At 34.9% G+C, this 16,912-nt stretch overlaps 1 protein-coding gene across 26 annotated transcripts in view; it reads right to left on the minus strand.

Annotated features, from left to right (window-relative positions):
- The window catches only part of NRXN1 (neurexin 1), a 1,120,881-nt gene that overhangs the window by 310,675 nt on the left and 793,294 nt on the right, over window positions 1-16,912 (minus strand). For all 26 annotated transcript variants that reach the window (XM_053200575.1, XM_027072472.2, XM_053200578.1 and 23 more), the window contains one exon: window positions 1,157-1,338. In XM_053200575.1, coding sequence (XP_053056550.1) covers window positions 1,157-1,338 — 182 coding nt within the window. The remainder of the gene's footprint in view (window positions 1-1,156; window positions 1,339-16,912) is intronic.

The raw sequence follows: 16,912 nt of genomic DNA on the forward strand, positions 1-16,912 counted from the left end.
CCCTGCAAAAGTCTGTGATAATGTATTTTCCTCTTGTATGTGTTTGGTGGTTTTCCTAATTGTTTTAGGATTAGTGCCTGAAAGCCAGTGTCCAAGAGGAAAGAATCTGTTGACCTAATCAAATTGTCCTCTGAGGCATGGGTGCTAGTAAAAGGAGAACCTATAGGGATGGACAAAAGCAAAACAAAACAAATTTACACAATCACATGAGACAGAAAAGATAAACTATGCCTCACAGATATAAAGGGAAATGGAAAGACTTATATATGTTTGGAACCTTCCAGAAGATACAGATTTTCAAGTAAGAACTATGATGATAATAACCCTTTAGAGTTTAATAGTTGACCCTTTCTTATGGTTGTTACTTTTGTATATCAGTAAAATATTGATATCTCTTAGCAATAAGAGATTACCTGTACTTTGCAAATATTTTAATAAAACAAGAAGATAAAGAATTACAACTATACACATTAGTAACTCTGAATGCAGAAATATATGGCAGAGTCTTCAAGCTATAAATCAGTTAAGGGAAAAGTTTAAAAAAATAGCTTTCTATTCATGACCTATTATTTTCCATCTATGATATACTGACTAAATTCTTACAGTAGACTTAGAGCTTGGAGAAAAAGGAATGGTCAAGGGTTCCAGGATATTAATGGTAAGAGCTTACTGTACTTTCTTGATATTTATGTATCAAAATGAATATAAGAAGGCACAGAAACAATCTAGTCACTGTAATTCACTGTAATTCTAGAGTGAGGAAAGAACTAAGGACACCCGATTCAGATCTTTTGATGTTACCAGTATTACAACCTCCTGCTTCCAGTCAGATGTAACAGTATCAACTAGGCAATAACTTAGTTTATTAAGTTGGCAAATCTGCTTAAAGTCAATAAGAACATACCAAAATAAATCTTTGTAAACAGAGAACTGAGAAGAATTCACACTTAACAACCAAAAAAATATATTTTCTATTGTAAAGAACATTTTTAGCAACAATAGCAGGAATAAGGTCTTATTACTTCTAGATTGTATTTATATTTTCTGTACCAAAGTACTGGTTGCTGGGGAAGAGAAACTTCCAAAAGAAAAAGTATAAGTTATTAAAAAAAAACTAATAGTAAAGACAAAAGTTAAATATTTTTAAAGTACTTACTATATGAAGCTCTAGGTAGTCACCCAGGCCAGAAGAACTGTCCACTCGCACCAATACAGCTTCTTTTTGAACAGTGCTAAACCCTATGGCCAGTCTGTCTGCTCGTGTACTTGGCCGGTCATTAGGAGGCCACTTATATGTGATTTGTCCACCACCTTTGCTAAAGATATATGTTGTCCCAGCTGGAAAACAAAAACCAAAACCAATTAGTCCAAATATATCAGGTGTACAATTTTCCTATGTTTGTTACATTGACATATCCGTAAAGGATTAAATTTATACCAAGGCAAAAATGGAAAAAAAAATGAAACTATAGCATAAAAAGTAAGCAAATCACAGATTTCAATCAAACAGGCTCAAGAGAGACAATAGAAGATTTTTAAAAGAAATATCAAGGCAGCTCAGTTTTTAATACACTCATTAAACCTACCAGCAGGTGTTCCAGAACAAATGGGAGATTACTACTTTTTCCACTGAGTTGGACAAGCATGGAATCTAATGGGGTTTTATTTCTCCCTGCCAGTTTTTCAGAAATGTTTTAGTAGGAAACACTGACTTTGGCCACTTCCAAAAGGAGCAGAAACATGTATCAACTCGTTTTTGTTTTTGAAACAAGAGTTGCATGTGCATGTGACAGGGTCATACAGCACAGTGAAGCAAATCACAACAAATATACTACGAATCAACTCTTATGGGGAAAGGATCTATTCACATATGACAGATAACTAATGGATAAACAGTCATAAGCCCCAGGAGTCATGTCAGGAAAATACAGATAATAGAGCTCATCAATAGAAGCAAGATCTTATTTAACAAGCAATATCTAGTAGCTGTCAAACTATCCAGCATCATAAAAAGACTCATTTTTTTTCTTCAAAAGTGAATGCTTGTCTTACAGTAGTAAGAATATTATAGCCTCATTTGGTGAGTGTTCAATTTTTACTTTATGGTGCTGATGTCATTAAATTATCCATCTTACTTTAAAAGATTTTCATTTCAAACAAGTTTACACTAAGCATCCAATGCACTGAAGTCCTATCTCATTATACCACAATGAAATCTATCTCACTGAATGCAATACAATGGAATCTTTAAGTCAGAACATTTGGAAGAGACATGCAAAGAGACATGCAAAGATATAGATATAGATACATACAGATATATAGATATGAACACATATGTACACACACACACACACACACACACACAAGAAAAGACTTTACTAAAAGTAAAGTTTGTCCATACTAAAAAGGACAACAGAAATATTTGCATAGTTATCCCAGGAAGAGCCACTGGGGTAAAATAAATTTAGAGGCTTACAGTAATAAAGGATACCAATACTTGTGTTCCCACTATGTGTCAAACGTGGTAAAGAAAATGGTAAGAGTAAATATTAAAATTTAGGCCAAGGGTGCCTCAGTGCCTCAGTCGGTTAAGTGTCTGACTCTTGATTTCAGCTCATGTCATGGTCTTGTGGTTTGTGGGATTAAGCCCCGTGTTGAGCTTTGTGCTGACGACACAGGATCCTTGGGTCCTCCCTCTCCCTCTCTCTCTGTCCCTCCCTTGCTTGTGCATGTGCTCTCTCTCTCAAAATAAATAAACATTTAAAAATTTTAGGCCACAAAATATCTTGTGTTTATAGAAAAAAAGCTTCTACCAAGAGTGAGGCTTGTATGGTGTTGGTACAGCAGTATGTATTCTGTGTGAAACATTTCCAAAGTCCTCTGCAATATGCCTCCTGCTTGACTGGTTAAAAGGGCCTTGGTATGTAGGGATACCTGGGTGGCTTAGTTGGTTAAGGGTCTGACTCCTGATTTCAACTCAGGTCATGATCTCACAGTTCTTGAGTTTGAGCCCACGTTGAGCTCTTTACCGACAGTGTGGAACACACTTGGAATTATCGCCCTCCCCCTGTCTCTTTGTTGCTCCCATGATTGTGCTCTCTTTCTCAAAACAAATCAATAAAAAAAAAAGGCCTCGGTATGTAGACGTGACACAAGAAACATGTCAGAATAATACTGAAAAGTGATAAAATAGAATCTTGTTAGAATGCAACGGTAGAGAAGCTGTGTATTCTCTATTAATTTTTTTGGATACTAATGCATGAAAGTAGTTTATCTCTCTCATGTGGAAATAGGTAAGTTATACTTCAAAGGAACCAGGCAGTGTGCAAGTAAAGAACATTCAGAATATACAGATTTGTGTATCAGAAATGTTGGAGCCTCCAGGACCATTTATGTTCTATATCATCAGAAGCTTGTTACTCAGTATATTAATAAGCAAGAATCATTTGATAAATATTCTTCAGCTTGGTAATTTTTGTAGATGATTAACTATTGAACGGTTCAACAATGCCCACATTGATAAAAATGGGACAAGAACACATTAAAGTGAAGGTTTCTTTAACAGGAGAATGTCGTGGTGACCTCTGAGTACAGGTACTCAATTTTATTTTCCTCCTTTTAATTAATTTTGTTCTCTAGTGACTATGTAGTTTCTATGAATTAAGACAAATATTCAAAACTAGAGATGCTGCATAACAATGTAAATCATATCTAAAAATTCAGGTGTCTTCCAGAATCACCAGAGGAAGGTGATGGGGGAAAGCAAAATATCTTGTATTACATAGCAATTTTTAATATTAAAAATATCACTTTCACAACAATTTTTCAGGTCTTCTGTACTTCTGTATGGAAAGTAGGGTAAGGGCGTCTGGGTGGTTCAATCAGTTGAGCATCCGACTTGATTTTGGCTCAGGTCATGATCTCATGGTTCATGGGTTCAAGCCTTGATCAGTCTCTGCACTGACAGCAAGGAGCCTGCATGGGATTCTCTCTCTCTCTCTTTCTCTTTCTCTCTCAGAAATAAATAAATAAACTTTTGTAAAAAGTGGGGGGGAAGAAAGTAGAGTAAGCAGTTAGCCCCATGTTACATCTGAGGAAACTTAGTCATAAGGATTGATTTGTTATCTCAAGTTGCAACCTTAGTTAAGTGACAGAGCCGGTAGGAAACCTAGTACCCAGACTCCTACTCTTGCATTTTTTTTATGACAGAAATGTTTCTGTTATCATAACAAGACAGTCGAGAAAAAAGTTAATTGGATGTGTCAGTCTGAATTTATCAAGGCCGACTGTTATCATATTCTAATGTCTCATATCCATAAAGTGACATTTGCACCTCATGATCATATACTGTCCTTTCACCTCACAAGGCTTTCAAAAAAAGAAAAATAACATGTAAATGTGAAGTGACAGAACATTTAATATATGTAGATTAACATTTAGTTTAGAGTATACTTCCCAAACTTATGGAACTATGAAAGTTTCCAGTTGCTCAGTTACAGAATGCAAGGATAATAAAGATTTGTATTTTCAGGAAGATAAATGTCAAAATGCAAATATCATTACTCAAGATTTGATTTCATCTCATATTTCAGTGAGTGTTAAGACCTAGCAACTAGCATTCTATGAACCACTGTGTCTTCCTTACAATGATTTCTGGCTCTTTCAGTTTCACCAAAACAAAGTAAAACCAATTGTACTACCTTGTGCCAAACAATGCAATTATTTCCAGCATCTTTTGTCTCCAGATGTATCTAGAAAGCAATCTCTCTTCCCTCTTCTGTATGCATGATAGTGCAATGTCTTGTATTCATCAGCATAATTCCAGAATCAAGAGAGGATAAGATGTCCACTCCCCACCCACAGCTCCCTTCTACCTACTGTATAAGCATCTTGGTTTTCTTTAAAAAAAAAAAATCACTTCCTATAAAACTCTACAAAATCTCCTATGTTCTTAAATCCCCCTTTCAGAAAGATAGAAAATTACCTTATACTCTATTCTGGTAACCTTAAAAATGTGAGAACACTCCTACAATAAAATATAGTGGGTCATGCGACTAAAGTTTCAAAATCTACTTCATTTAGCATGCATCTTTTGGAACCAGAGACATAATGTCCTTACTATAGCAGATAACTAAAAAATAAAGAATGTAAGCTCTGAACAGACCTGGGTTCAAATCCCAGCTGAATCATTTACTAGCTACACTGACCTTGACTAGCTTTTTATTCTAAATCTTGGATATTCTGTCTGTAAACAATGAGGATATTAAAACTATACACCTCATAGAGCTTCTGTCAAAATTCGATGGGTATCACACAGTCACGCCATAGTCCAATTCCTGGCATATGGTAAGTGCCCAGTAAGTTTTACAGAGAACAGGTGGTGTGTGTGTGTGTTGGTGTGTGTGTGTGTGTATGTGTGTGTGTATGTGTGTGTTAAAACTATAAAATAATGGAAAACATACAAAAAATAACAAACACTGCAACACTGTTGTTTTATTTTAATATAAGATGTCTTAGAAAAGTTTGATTCATTTCAAAGTTGTGTGAAAGCCAAATGCCTTTGAAGAAATGACTTTCCTCCCTCCCAGTTTTTATTAATCTTTTCAGTATTTCATTCCTTGGATTAGCACTTTTTTCACATAAACCCATTATATTTTTATTTACATTCACTAGTAGTTGACAATGAGAAGGATATTAAATTGCATCACATGGGAGCTTTCATGAGAAAAAGAATATTAGTTCATCATCATAAAACATCTAGCATGGTAAGATTTATAGCAAGATGCAAAAAAAATTCACTTTGTTAAATAAAGGAGTAAGTCTACATAAAATGACTGCAATCTAGCTTTATTATTTTAATTTTATTTTTATAGAAACATGGTTTATTATATTATATAAGTGAATTCAATGTGCAGGAACTGTACATCTTAATCACAGTTCCAGGTCTTAAGAACACAGTAATGTGTTCACCTCTATTATTTATGCATGTTTCTGTATGACAATCACTGACACATCAGTGCCATGACTACTAATGGATTTATTGTAAATTAACCTCGACATCCATCACATTACTGAATGTATGGATGACTCAAACTTAAAGTGGTTTTCAGCAACCTCCACATTTAAGTTGCGCAGCAAATCTGTATTACTCCAAATTCATTAACAGAACTGGCTCAATCAGATGCAAATTTATTTGTGTCAACATACTTTACATGGCAACAAATGTTTGTACAAATTATACATGGGCTCTTATTTCTAATGTCAAAACTGCCCTGTGATGTTATGATAAGAAATATTTTTAGATTTTATTTAACATCTATTTACCCAAAAGGCTCTCCCTCCTCCTTGTTTTATTGCCAACCACTCATTCTCTAAATTTGCCCACTTCAGCTTCGTTTCCATAAAAGTTAGTATGTCCCCAAATGGATTGAACCTTTCTGAAAAAGAAAACCAACTGCCATGTATAGGTCTGTTTGATTACTGGTTGTTCTGGATCCTTGCTATATGAACAATAACTACTAAGTAGATTAGCTTCTAACATAAGTATATGAATAAAAGGTTCCTTTCTGAACGCCTGTAATTCTTCAAATGTCACTGTGTAGCCAACATGCAACATTCAGGCCATTATAATTCTATTAGATATAACAGAGATATAGCACTTTTTTTTCCCCTTTAAAGTTTTCCAGGTAGTCAGATGGAATTAAAGCAAAACAAATAAAAGTAAGAGGAGCTTTTATTCCTCCAGTAAACTTATTGGAATAAAGAGGCTAACTTAAATTTAAAATTTCTGAACAATTTCTACCTATGTAAAGGCATTCTTTTGAGTAAAGTTCATAGAAAGCAAAAAACAATGAAAAAATTGTATAAAAAGTTTTTGTATAAAAATTATTTGTGACCATGATAAAATTTATAAACTGGTGAAACTTAAAGAAAATAATAAATGTTAACAATCTGACAGGTACATAAAGTAACAATTCGTTGCAGTTCATTTTCTTCCTAAGTTCCTGTAAATTCTTTGTAAGATCACAAGGAATTATATCATGAAATTGAGCACTACTGTTTCCTAATGTCTGAAATTTCATATAGGAGGATTAACAACTTAAGACAAGTGGCCATTATATTAGGAAAGATGAATGGAATCAGAACAATAACAGTTCCTACCTATAAGATGTAATCAACTCTACATCAAAAAGTAGTAACAACAATTACCAACTTTGAGAAGAGACAGCAGCCCTCAATGCTGCTATTCACCTAAAGGGGAACAAACACTAGGAAAAGACAATGAAAATAAAGACTATATATCTTAATTTGAGCCTTCTTATGGAAGACACAGACTTGGTAGAATTGACAACTGGCTAAAAAAGAAAGAAAATGACATAGGATTTTTACTTATATGTCTTTGAGAAAAAGAGCAGAATAAGTTCTTAATAAAGGAAACAGGGCAAGAAACATGGCCTGTCACTAAAATGGTTTTGAGACTGACCCTATAGTCTGAATCAGACCAAAGCAAAGAAAGTCAAGAAGAGTTTAGGTAATTCCCAAACAATGCAAGTCTTTTCAAAGTAGCTAATAACTACATTCAGGGTAGAACAAACAACAGGAGGTTTCTCATATATGGCAAGTCATGTGTTCCAGCAGAATCCTAGACCCTGAGGAATTAAAGAAACTTATTCAATTTTAAAAGAAAACAATTTGTTGACTCTTTCTTAAATTTAATGCAAACTGAGAAAAAGGGGGAAAGTCAACATTGTGAGCACCTTGTTTTTGCGCAATGAGATTTCCGAAAGTGATAGTGGACGGGGTCACTGCCCACATGCTAGCTATTAAATACCCATCATGAACTCTGTGCAGGTTCTTTCACAACGTTCTTGAACCCCATACAAGTCAGATATGCTGTTAAACTCTCAGGGTCTCCAAGGAATCACTAGGCATTGACAATTAATATCTCCCAAACTTTTCCTGGGATCAAAGGAGACTGAACCAGTCAGATTCCACAGTAAACTTAGGGGATGTGCAAGCAGAGGACTTCTCCTCACTAAACTGGCCTATATGACATTTGGTTCTGGCCCAGCCAAGATACCACTTTAAAATAAAAAGTGGTGTTGCTTATTCAATAAGAAACTTTAATCAAAATAAAACCATCAAGAAAATGGAATAGCAAAAAGCTATCATGATTCCTATAAGGTCGGAATTATTATTCTCAAAGATAATTTCAACAGTAATTATGCACTTCACTAAGTAAGGAAGTTTTCCCTTCACCTACTGGCCCAAAACTTTTCTCTTAATAAAAATCTTTTTCTAACAGGGGTGCCCATGTGGCTCAGTCCGTTAAGCTTCCACCTCTTGATTTCGGCTCAGGTCACAATCTTACAGTTTGTGGGACTGAGCCCCACATCAGGCTCTGTGCTGCTTGGGATTCTCTCTCTAACCCTGCCCCACTCATGTGTGTGTACATGCGCAGTCTCTTGCAAAATTAATAAATTAACATTTGAAAATCTTTTTGTAATAAATATTCCGTATTTTTCTATGGTCTATATTTTCTTTAATAAAAAATCTATATTCTGCAATCTTGGGAGAACAATATATTTAAAAGTGAATCATGTATATTTCCCATTTTAATATGTGACATTTCCATATTTTGACATTTATGTAAAGAGTATACTGCATGAAAAAAAATATTCATTCTTTTGAAAACAAGTGTGTTCCTCTTTAATAACTTAGGTAATTCTTTATAATATAAGTGGATTCATGGTTGACCTACCTTGTCCATATCTTAGACATTTATTCAGGAATACCACAAATAATGCACAGACTATGCATTGTACAATTTAAAAAAAGGCAGCATTCATATAAGGGATATGAATGGTGTTCACCAGTCTTGAATTAATCACAGATGCCAACCGCAGTCATTTGGATAAGTCATTCTCTTTTTCTGTCTTATAAGGAAATTAATTGAAGTAGGAAACATTCTTAAGCTGACCTATCTGTTGGTCATCTGATAATTGCCAATTATGTGAATGGAGTTAAGAATACAAAACTTAAAACACACAGCCCTTTTTTCCCAAAGAGGTAGGACCTGTGCATTAACAATTAACATTAGGGCAGGTTGGGGCACCTGGGTGGCTCAGTCAGTTAAGCATCTGACTTCAGCTCAGGTCATGATCTCATGGTTTGTGAATCCAAGCCCCACATCAGGCTCTGTGCCAACAGTGTGGAGCCTGCTTCGGATCCTCTGTCTGGCCCTCTCACCCTCTCTCAAAAATAAATACACATTTAAAAATACATATCAAGGCAGGAAATTTATGCCTTGTCATAAACTATGAAACGTCAGATAAATGATATTTAGTCATGTCACCATCTATTCTGGATTTTTAAAAAATCTTGCAAAAGGTGACAACAGTAAAGGTACTGATTAATGGCAACCTTAAAAATGAGCAGAAAAATGAAAAGCAAGAATAATTATATTTATGTTTTATCAGATCAAAGTCACATAAGTAGTGAAATTTGGAGATAATTCTCAAGCCAGCGAATACTATTTTTGAAAATCTATTCAATAAGTAACACTTCACTTAGTGGCTCCTTTGCAATGTACTTTCTTTAAAAAAAAAAAAAACACTTTATTATTTCCTTCTCTAAACATGTTATTTAGAAAATATACCCTCCAGGAAGAGTTGGGTTCAAAAGATTGAGCTTCCCAAGCTTGTTCCGTGATCAAGTTCTAAGTCCTAGAAACTTTTAAAAGGCTATCAGGGTCTAAGTTCTCTTGCTGAAAAGGAAAACAGATAAGTGGTATTCCTTCCACCAATCAGATTAGGAAAAGATTCATAAAGATAGCAAAGTGATCTAAAGTTAAAAATCAAACCGAGCAAAGCAATCTCACAACCAATAACCCTAAGAACATCAAATGCTTATGTCTTCCCTTCTGAAACTAGACTCCCTCCAGCAGTAAGTGAACTTTATTAAAAAGTCTCTTGCAAGTAATTCAGTAATCAATTTGCATTAGAGCTATAGGCAGCAGGGATGGGGAGAAAAGAAATCTCACCTTCCGGTACTTCAAGAAAAATCTTATTTTACAGAACATATGATAAGTTGTGTAAGTCCCTAATAAATTCTTAAAATTATTAGCTAGTCAGTAAAAATTGCAATTGACTACTGATGCCCTTAAATTTACTTTTTTTTTCAAAAGTTAATTGCAAAAATGGCTTTCATCAGGGTTTCAGAGTCAAGAATTTATTAGAATTAAGGTGTCAAAAATTAATAAGTTAAAAAAAAGTGACAGAAGCATAGATTTAATGCTGAAATTCTCTTAGAGATAACTAAGCAAACCTTGTCTTTTCAAATGACAAAATGGAGGCCCAGAGAAATCAAGTGGTTTTTCAACGTCACACAGGCAGTTAGGGTCTGTATCCAACTCTATCCTCAGTTTTTCCACAAGACAATGAAAAGCTAAGATCCAATGACTGCTTCTTGTTTAGAAAAATAACTAAAATTCACAAATCAAGGTCACTTCAATCATCTCTAGAGTCTTTTTAATGATGCTTTCCCGGACTGGTTTGGAGAGACACGAAAGTTTCTGTAATGACACTTAGCAGAAATGATTCACTCACTTTCTGACATTTTCAGAGCTTAGCCTGAATCTTTAAAAGGTGTGAGAACTTTGCACAGCTTTATTGTAACCATCCCGCCTCAGAAGCTATCCCTGCCTTCGGCTCTTTCTAAGGATTCCAAATTACTGAACAGAGATGCAGAAAACAAATCTTTATCACTAATGCCATGATCACTTCTATTCTATACCAGAAAGGCCTTAATAACTTTTGACAGTGACACTGTCTCCTGCCCTTAACAGTGGAATTGAATACTGAACACAAAAGTGCATGTAGTTATTTTGAACACTGCATTACATATTTAATATAGAAGCCAGCATACAAACAATAAAATTCATAATAATTTTAAGGTAAAACCAGAAATATGCTTTTATTTGTTTCTCATCTTAGCTCCTCTCATTGACCATCTTCCTGCCTGTATGCTATATTTGTCATTCTCCATCTGACAAGGTCCCAGTTAGAACTATTTGCTACTTATTTTGTATGAGAACTAGATAGAATGCTAGTTTCTGAGTCAGAAGTCACTTCAAACTAAGCTCTAACTTTATCGTGCGCAAGTGGAATACACATTCTCTTCTCCAAGTGACTTTTACTTCGGCGGATATATGCTTCTCTGCTGCACTTGGTTCCCACTTTCATTCCAATCAAAGTAGATTTGTTCCCTTTATCATCTACAAAACCTATTTTTAATTTACAAACTATTATATAATATCAGAGCTGACTTTTACTGTAATTTCCATCTTAAAGGTATGCCTACTGAAAACAGGGTCTTGCTTTACTTCTTGGTATTCTCATCAGGTTTGTGTGCTTTTATTTATCAATCATGGATAGGGGCCTAATATATTCCTTGAACTGAGTTAGGACTACTGACATAATAAATAGCATAAAGGTCCTGATTGATGAGTATAAAAAATTCCATGCCTATATCCATTAGTAAGATGGGATATCTATAGCTGTATAAGAAATCTAAATAATTTTACTAAATACAAAAAATTCAGATGAGGGCATAGATTGCCTAGATTACCCTGATAATGAACACCATTCTCTATTTCATTACATCTGTGTGAGAAACAACTGTAATGAAGAGTCATGAAACACTTAACCAGGGAACGGTGATTATGAGAGAGTTCTAGATCCCACAGTTTGCTTGAAGAACCTAGCCCAAAGTTCTCCATACTTTACAGGAAGGAGCTAGATATAGTCTGCCAGGCTTTAGGCCTTAAAATTTTATTAATCATTAGAAAAACTCAGAAGATGGCACCACAACCAACTGATCAAAATTAACATCACCAGTAACAGGACATACCAAATTCAGGGGAAATATGATGGGCTGAAAAGGGCACAACGTCATTTCTGTACCATTTTTGCATAGCCTCTATCTAATCATAAAAGATCCAAGAAACTGGAATTGAAAGATAGTCTACAGAATAACTGGTAGCATTCTTCAAAAGAGTTAAGGTCAGGAAAAACAAAATACTAAGGAGCTCTTTCAAATTGGAAGGGACTAAGGTGACATGACAACTAGATATAATGTGAGACCTTGGTTTAGAACTTGGACTGCAGAAGAGGACGTTAGTGGGACAACTGGTAATGTTTGAAGGTGTGTAGGTTAGTACATTGTACCAATGTTAATTTCCTGGTTTCACTCATTGTGTTATGTAAGATGTTAACTTTGGGAGAGCTAGCTCAAAGGATAAGGAGAATGTTTTTTGTGTAATATTTTTCTAAGTCTAAAAGTATTTCAAAATAACTTTTAAACAAAGAAATGTATTAATTATGAAAAGCAATTAAGAATCTTGAATAAGATTGTAGGCCATGGGAATCTATGCAACAGAAGTAGCTTAAAAAATCCCTAGCTCTTGACATTATAAAGCTAAATATAAGAAATCTCATTTAAAATTGAGTCTGGAGGGCAGAAGGAGGAGTTCTCATGCCCTAGCACTCTTTGTCAAGTGTAGACCCCAATAGGAAGAAGTTGAGAGAAACACTTTCTCCAGGCCCGGCAACAGCCCAGCTAATGAGAAACTCAGCCAGTGAAAAGCTACTACACCTCGGAACTCCCAGTTTACTCCATGGTCTTATAAAAGCACTCCCTACTCCTCTCTTACCTCTAAAAAAGGAAAGAGCATTCCTTTCCTCTCCTTTGTTCACCAGGCTTGCCTATGGTCTTGCCATAGTTTGCATGTCCTGATTTGCAATTCTCTGCTCTTCCTAAATAAACACATCTACTAGTAAAATAACTGGCTGTTTTATTTTTAAGGTTAACAAAATGAAGTTTTGTTTGTTTGTTTGTTTGATTTTACTCTCTAATTCTCATGCCCTATTTCACCCTTTCCCCAAAACCCTCCACCCAAACACACACACACTTTCCCTTTGGTAACCAACAGTTTGTTCTCTGTAATTAACACAAAATGCAGTCTTCAGTTTGTTTGGCTATGAGAAATGGAGAGTATTTAGAGGTAAGTGGAAGACTTAATTTTTGTTCTACATACAAGAAATTTGTTTAGGGGCACCTAGGTGGCTCAGTCGGTTAAGTGTCTGACTTCAGCTCAGGTCATGATCCTACTGTTCTTGAGTTCAAGCCCCGCATTAGGCTTTGTGCTAAGAGCTCAGAGCCTAGAACCTATTTCTGTTTCTATGTCTCCCTCTCACTCTCTACCCCTCCCCCACTTATGCGCGCGCGCGCGCGCGCGCGCGCGCGCGCGCGCGCTCTCTCTCTCTCTCTCTCTCTCTCTCAATAATAAATAAATGTTGAAACAAAAAAAGAAATTTGCTTAATTTGCTAAATAAGAAAAATCTCAGTATAAACACTATTATTAAGGTTTTCAAGTAATAAGATACTGGGAAAATTAAGATTAAAATAAAAATTGCCTAAATAGACAAGCCCAGTCTAAGATCAGTTCACTCAGAAAACCAAGTACTATTTATCAATTTATTCGTTCATGTATTCAATCGCTTGTTAGCATGGGTCATTGTAGAAATCACTGAAACTCTTATGAAACAGTTTCCAGTCCTAAAATCACGTAGGTAAACAATCTTGAGATAAAATCTATTTGTCTAACCTTATGATAAGAGATTACCAACATTAGTGTGAGTTAATTCCTTCTATAAGTTTGGAATCTAAGAGAGACACTAGTACAAAAGAGAGGCAAAAGAGAGTAGTACCAATGGTAATAAATGTTTTTTTAAAATATATTACTTAGGTTTGCATGTGTGGAAATTAGTACCATTGACCCTTTAACAACATGGAGGTTAGGGATACTGACCCCACACACAGTGGAAAATCCAAGTATGACTTTGACCTGCCCAAAACTTAACTACTAATAGCCTACTGTTGACTGAAGCCTATTGATAACATTAAACGGTCACTTAGCACATATTTTATATGTTATATGTACTATATACTGTATTCTTGGAATAAAGTAAGCTAAAGAAAAGAAAATTTTAGTAAGGATATCATAAGAAAGAGGGTACCTTGGTGGATTAGTCAGTTAAGTGTCTGACTCTTGATTTTAGTTCAGGTCAAGATCTCATGCTTTTTGGGATCAAGCCCATAGCACACAGCCTACTTGGGATTCACTTTCTCTCCCTCTCTTTCTGCCCCTCCCAGCTCATGCTCTCTCTCTCTCCCTCAAAGTAAACTTAAAGGAATATCATAAGAAAGAGAAAATACATTTGCAGTGCTGTACTATATTAAAAAAAAAAATCTGCATGTAAGTGGACCCATGCAGTTCAAACTCATGTTGTTTAAGGGTCAACTCTATATACTACAGTTGTGATGAAAGAGATGAATACAAAGACAGAGAATAGTGGTCATTACAGAGGAAAGTTTCAATTCTCTTCTAATATAACAAGAAAAAAAAATCCTGAGTGACATTATTTTCCAAGTTGCTTGAAAGACTGAAAGCCAGATGGTTTAGGGAGATGTTAGGGAAAGACTCTAACTCAAAATAAGGAGTTGGGATTTGACAAAAGCAAACAAAGCACAATTGTGAGAGGCAGAAGAATACTGCTGGAGAAAGAGAATACAATAATTCAAGAATAAAAACATTCATACACTCAGTAAAAATTATTTAAGCCTATGCTATGTATAAAGCACCATGCTACACCCTGGGAACAATACAGAGGTTTATGTCAAAGCTCTACAATCCAGCTTTTCCACAACTCACTATTCATTCAACCAGAAGTCAATTTTTTACTTTCTTTTTTATATTCCCATTCATAAGCCATTGTTCATATTATATGACCTTTAATCTTCAACATTGTAATAAATACGCATCCTTACTGATATGATACCATCCTGCCTCTTCTTAATTTGAATCTATCTTAGAAACTAAAAAATTGTTTTTTGAAGCAGCCTGTGTAATCACTCTTCTGTTCAAAGACCTTCAATGATTGATCCATCATCTGCCAAATTAAGCAAAAATATCCTTATTATAACTTTAAACATCTTCCATACAAACCAACCCTCTACATCAGCCAAACTGGAGAATTCACTTGGTCTCCCCAAATACCCCCAATTCTCTTTGGAGTAGACAGAATTTCATATGGTTCTGGAAAAATAAGAGAAAATATATTTTTTGTGGGCAGGATTTTCATGAGAAAAGTCACAGAGGCACAAAATGGGTTCCAGAAATAAGCAGCAATAGTTCCACTTGTATTAATGGGAAGTTACTTTCTTTTCTCTTAAAGAAGCTGATGCAGTTTTAAGCACTACTATTTCCTATCTCCTTGCGTCCTGAATTAAGTCTCTACATAAATACAAAGTACAAATCCTATAGTAGAAACTAGGACTGTTCAAGGTCAGTATTAAAAAGAGATTAGATCAGTTCCAGTATTTCAGCATATTTGTAATTCTAGGAAATGAAAATTTCCTTTAACAAAGAGTCACATAACTTCACAAAAGTAGAAAAAAAAAACCATGATACTACTGTCTTAAGAGAGAGACATTACTTAATAAGAAGTGTCTTGGTGATATTTGCTATTTGTCACAAATCTTTTCATTCCATCTTTATCAGAAATAAAACCACTTCTCATTTGTCTTTAAGTTTATACTTACTAGAAAAAATAACAGTAACAGCATCCAAAATTAAAGTATATGTAATTTTGGTTTATTTGTTTATTCATTCGTTATCCTAGACTCTGAAACAACATATGAAGACAATAAGAATAAAATTCAGCTGACTGCAAGAGGTATCAATCCACCTCTTTTCATAATAAAAATTACAAGAAGCAAAAAAATTGGGACTTAGTCCACTGTCGTTGACAAACAATTGTGGCTATTTATCATTTACAATACAAAGATGGAAGTTTTTTAACCCTTGAATATATTTAGCCAATGAAATTCAACAAAAGAAATGAATTTTGAAAGCCATGAAGGGGGTGGGGGGGGGGAAGGTTCTCCACAGAGATCCTTCTATTTCACCACCCATGTGAAGATATATAACTATGTGTGAGAGTGGTTTTTGAAGTTGAAATGATTGAAACATTAGAGGGTGGATTAAAGTGCCAAATCAGCCCTGGGGCAGGGAAGTGTCAAACCTTTTTTCTTTTGTATTTGGTTCATAAAACTCTATCTTCCTAGACTAAAATTACAAGGTGGTTCCAATCTGCACCTCAGATCCTCAAATGCTCAGGTCCCCAGTCTCAAAAGACCCTCAGGTTTAAAACGTAAGTCTTTGAGCTCTATCATCTTCAAATAGTACCTCTGAAAATGGTTGAGAAAGACGTGTAGGACAAAGAGGGAAGAGCACTATTAAGGGGTGAAGTGCGCTTCAAACTTAGAAACAGCCAGATCTAGGATCAAGCTTAAAAGTTTAATTCATTGTAAATTGGTTATTGTATTCAAATGAAGTTTGCATGCCATCTGTCTTTGAAGTCATTTAAATTAAGTTTTATGACTCTTGAGGGAAAAAGAGGCCATTTCTAACTCAGTATAGTCTGCTTACTACTATCAATCACTAATTAGAATTAATTATTAAGAAAGTGATTCCTTTTTTCTTGAATATTCTAAATCATTTATCAAAGGATGACATGACTTTTTGTTCCTTCTTTGGTATATTGAAGTGATAGTCCTATGACATTTGGGTAGATACTACTAAATCGATGATTTTAGTCAGATGTGTGACAATAATGCCATCTAAAAGCTACATTTAACCAAGAGAGCAGTATTTTTGGAACAGCAGGCAGTATAAAAGTGGTCTCTGAATATTAACATATTCTAGCAAATTAGTGTGCACTCATTATCATAAGCAATTACTTACTGTTTAGATGCAGTTCGTATTAAATTGGCAAGCAATTTGCAAGAA

Source organism: Acinonyx jubatus, chromosome A3, assembly GCF_027475565.1.
Source record: "Acinonyx jubatus isolate Ajub_Pintada_27869175 chromosome A3, VMU_Ajub_asm_v1.0, whole genome shotgun sequence".
NCBI lineage: Eukaryota > Metazoa > Chordata > Mammalia > Carnivora > Felidae > Acinonyx > Acinonyx jubatus.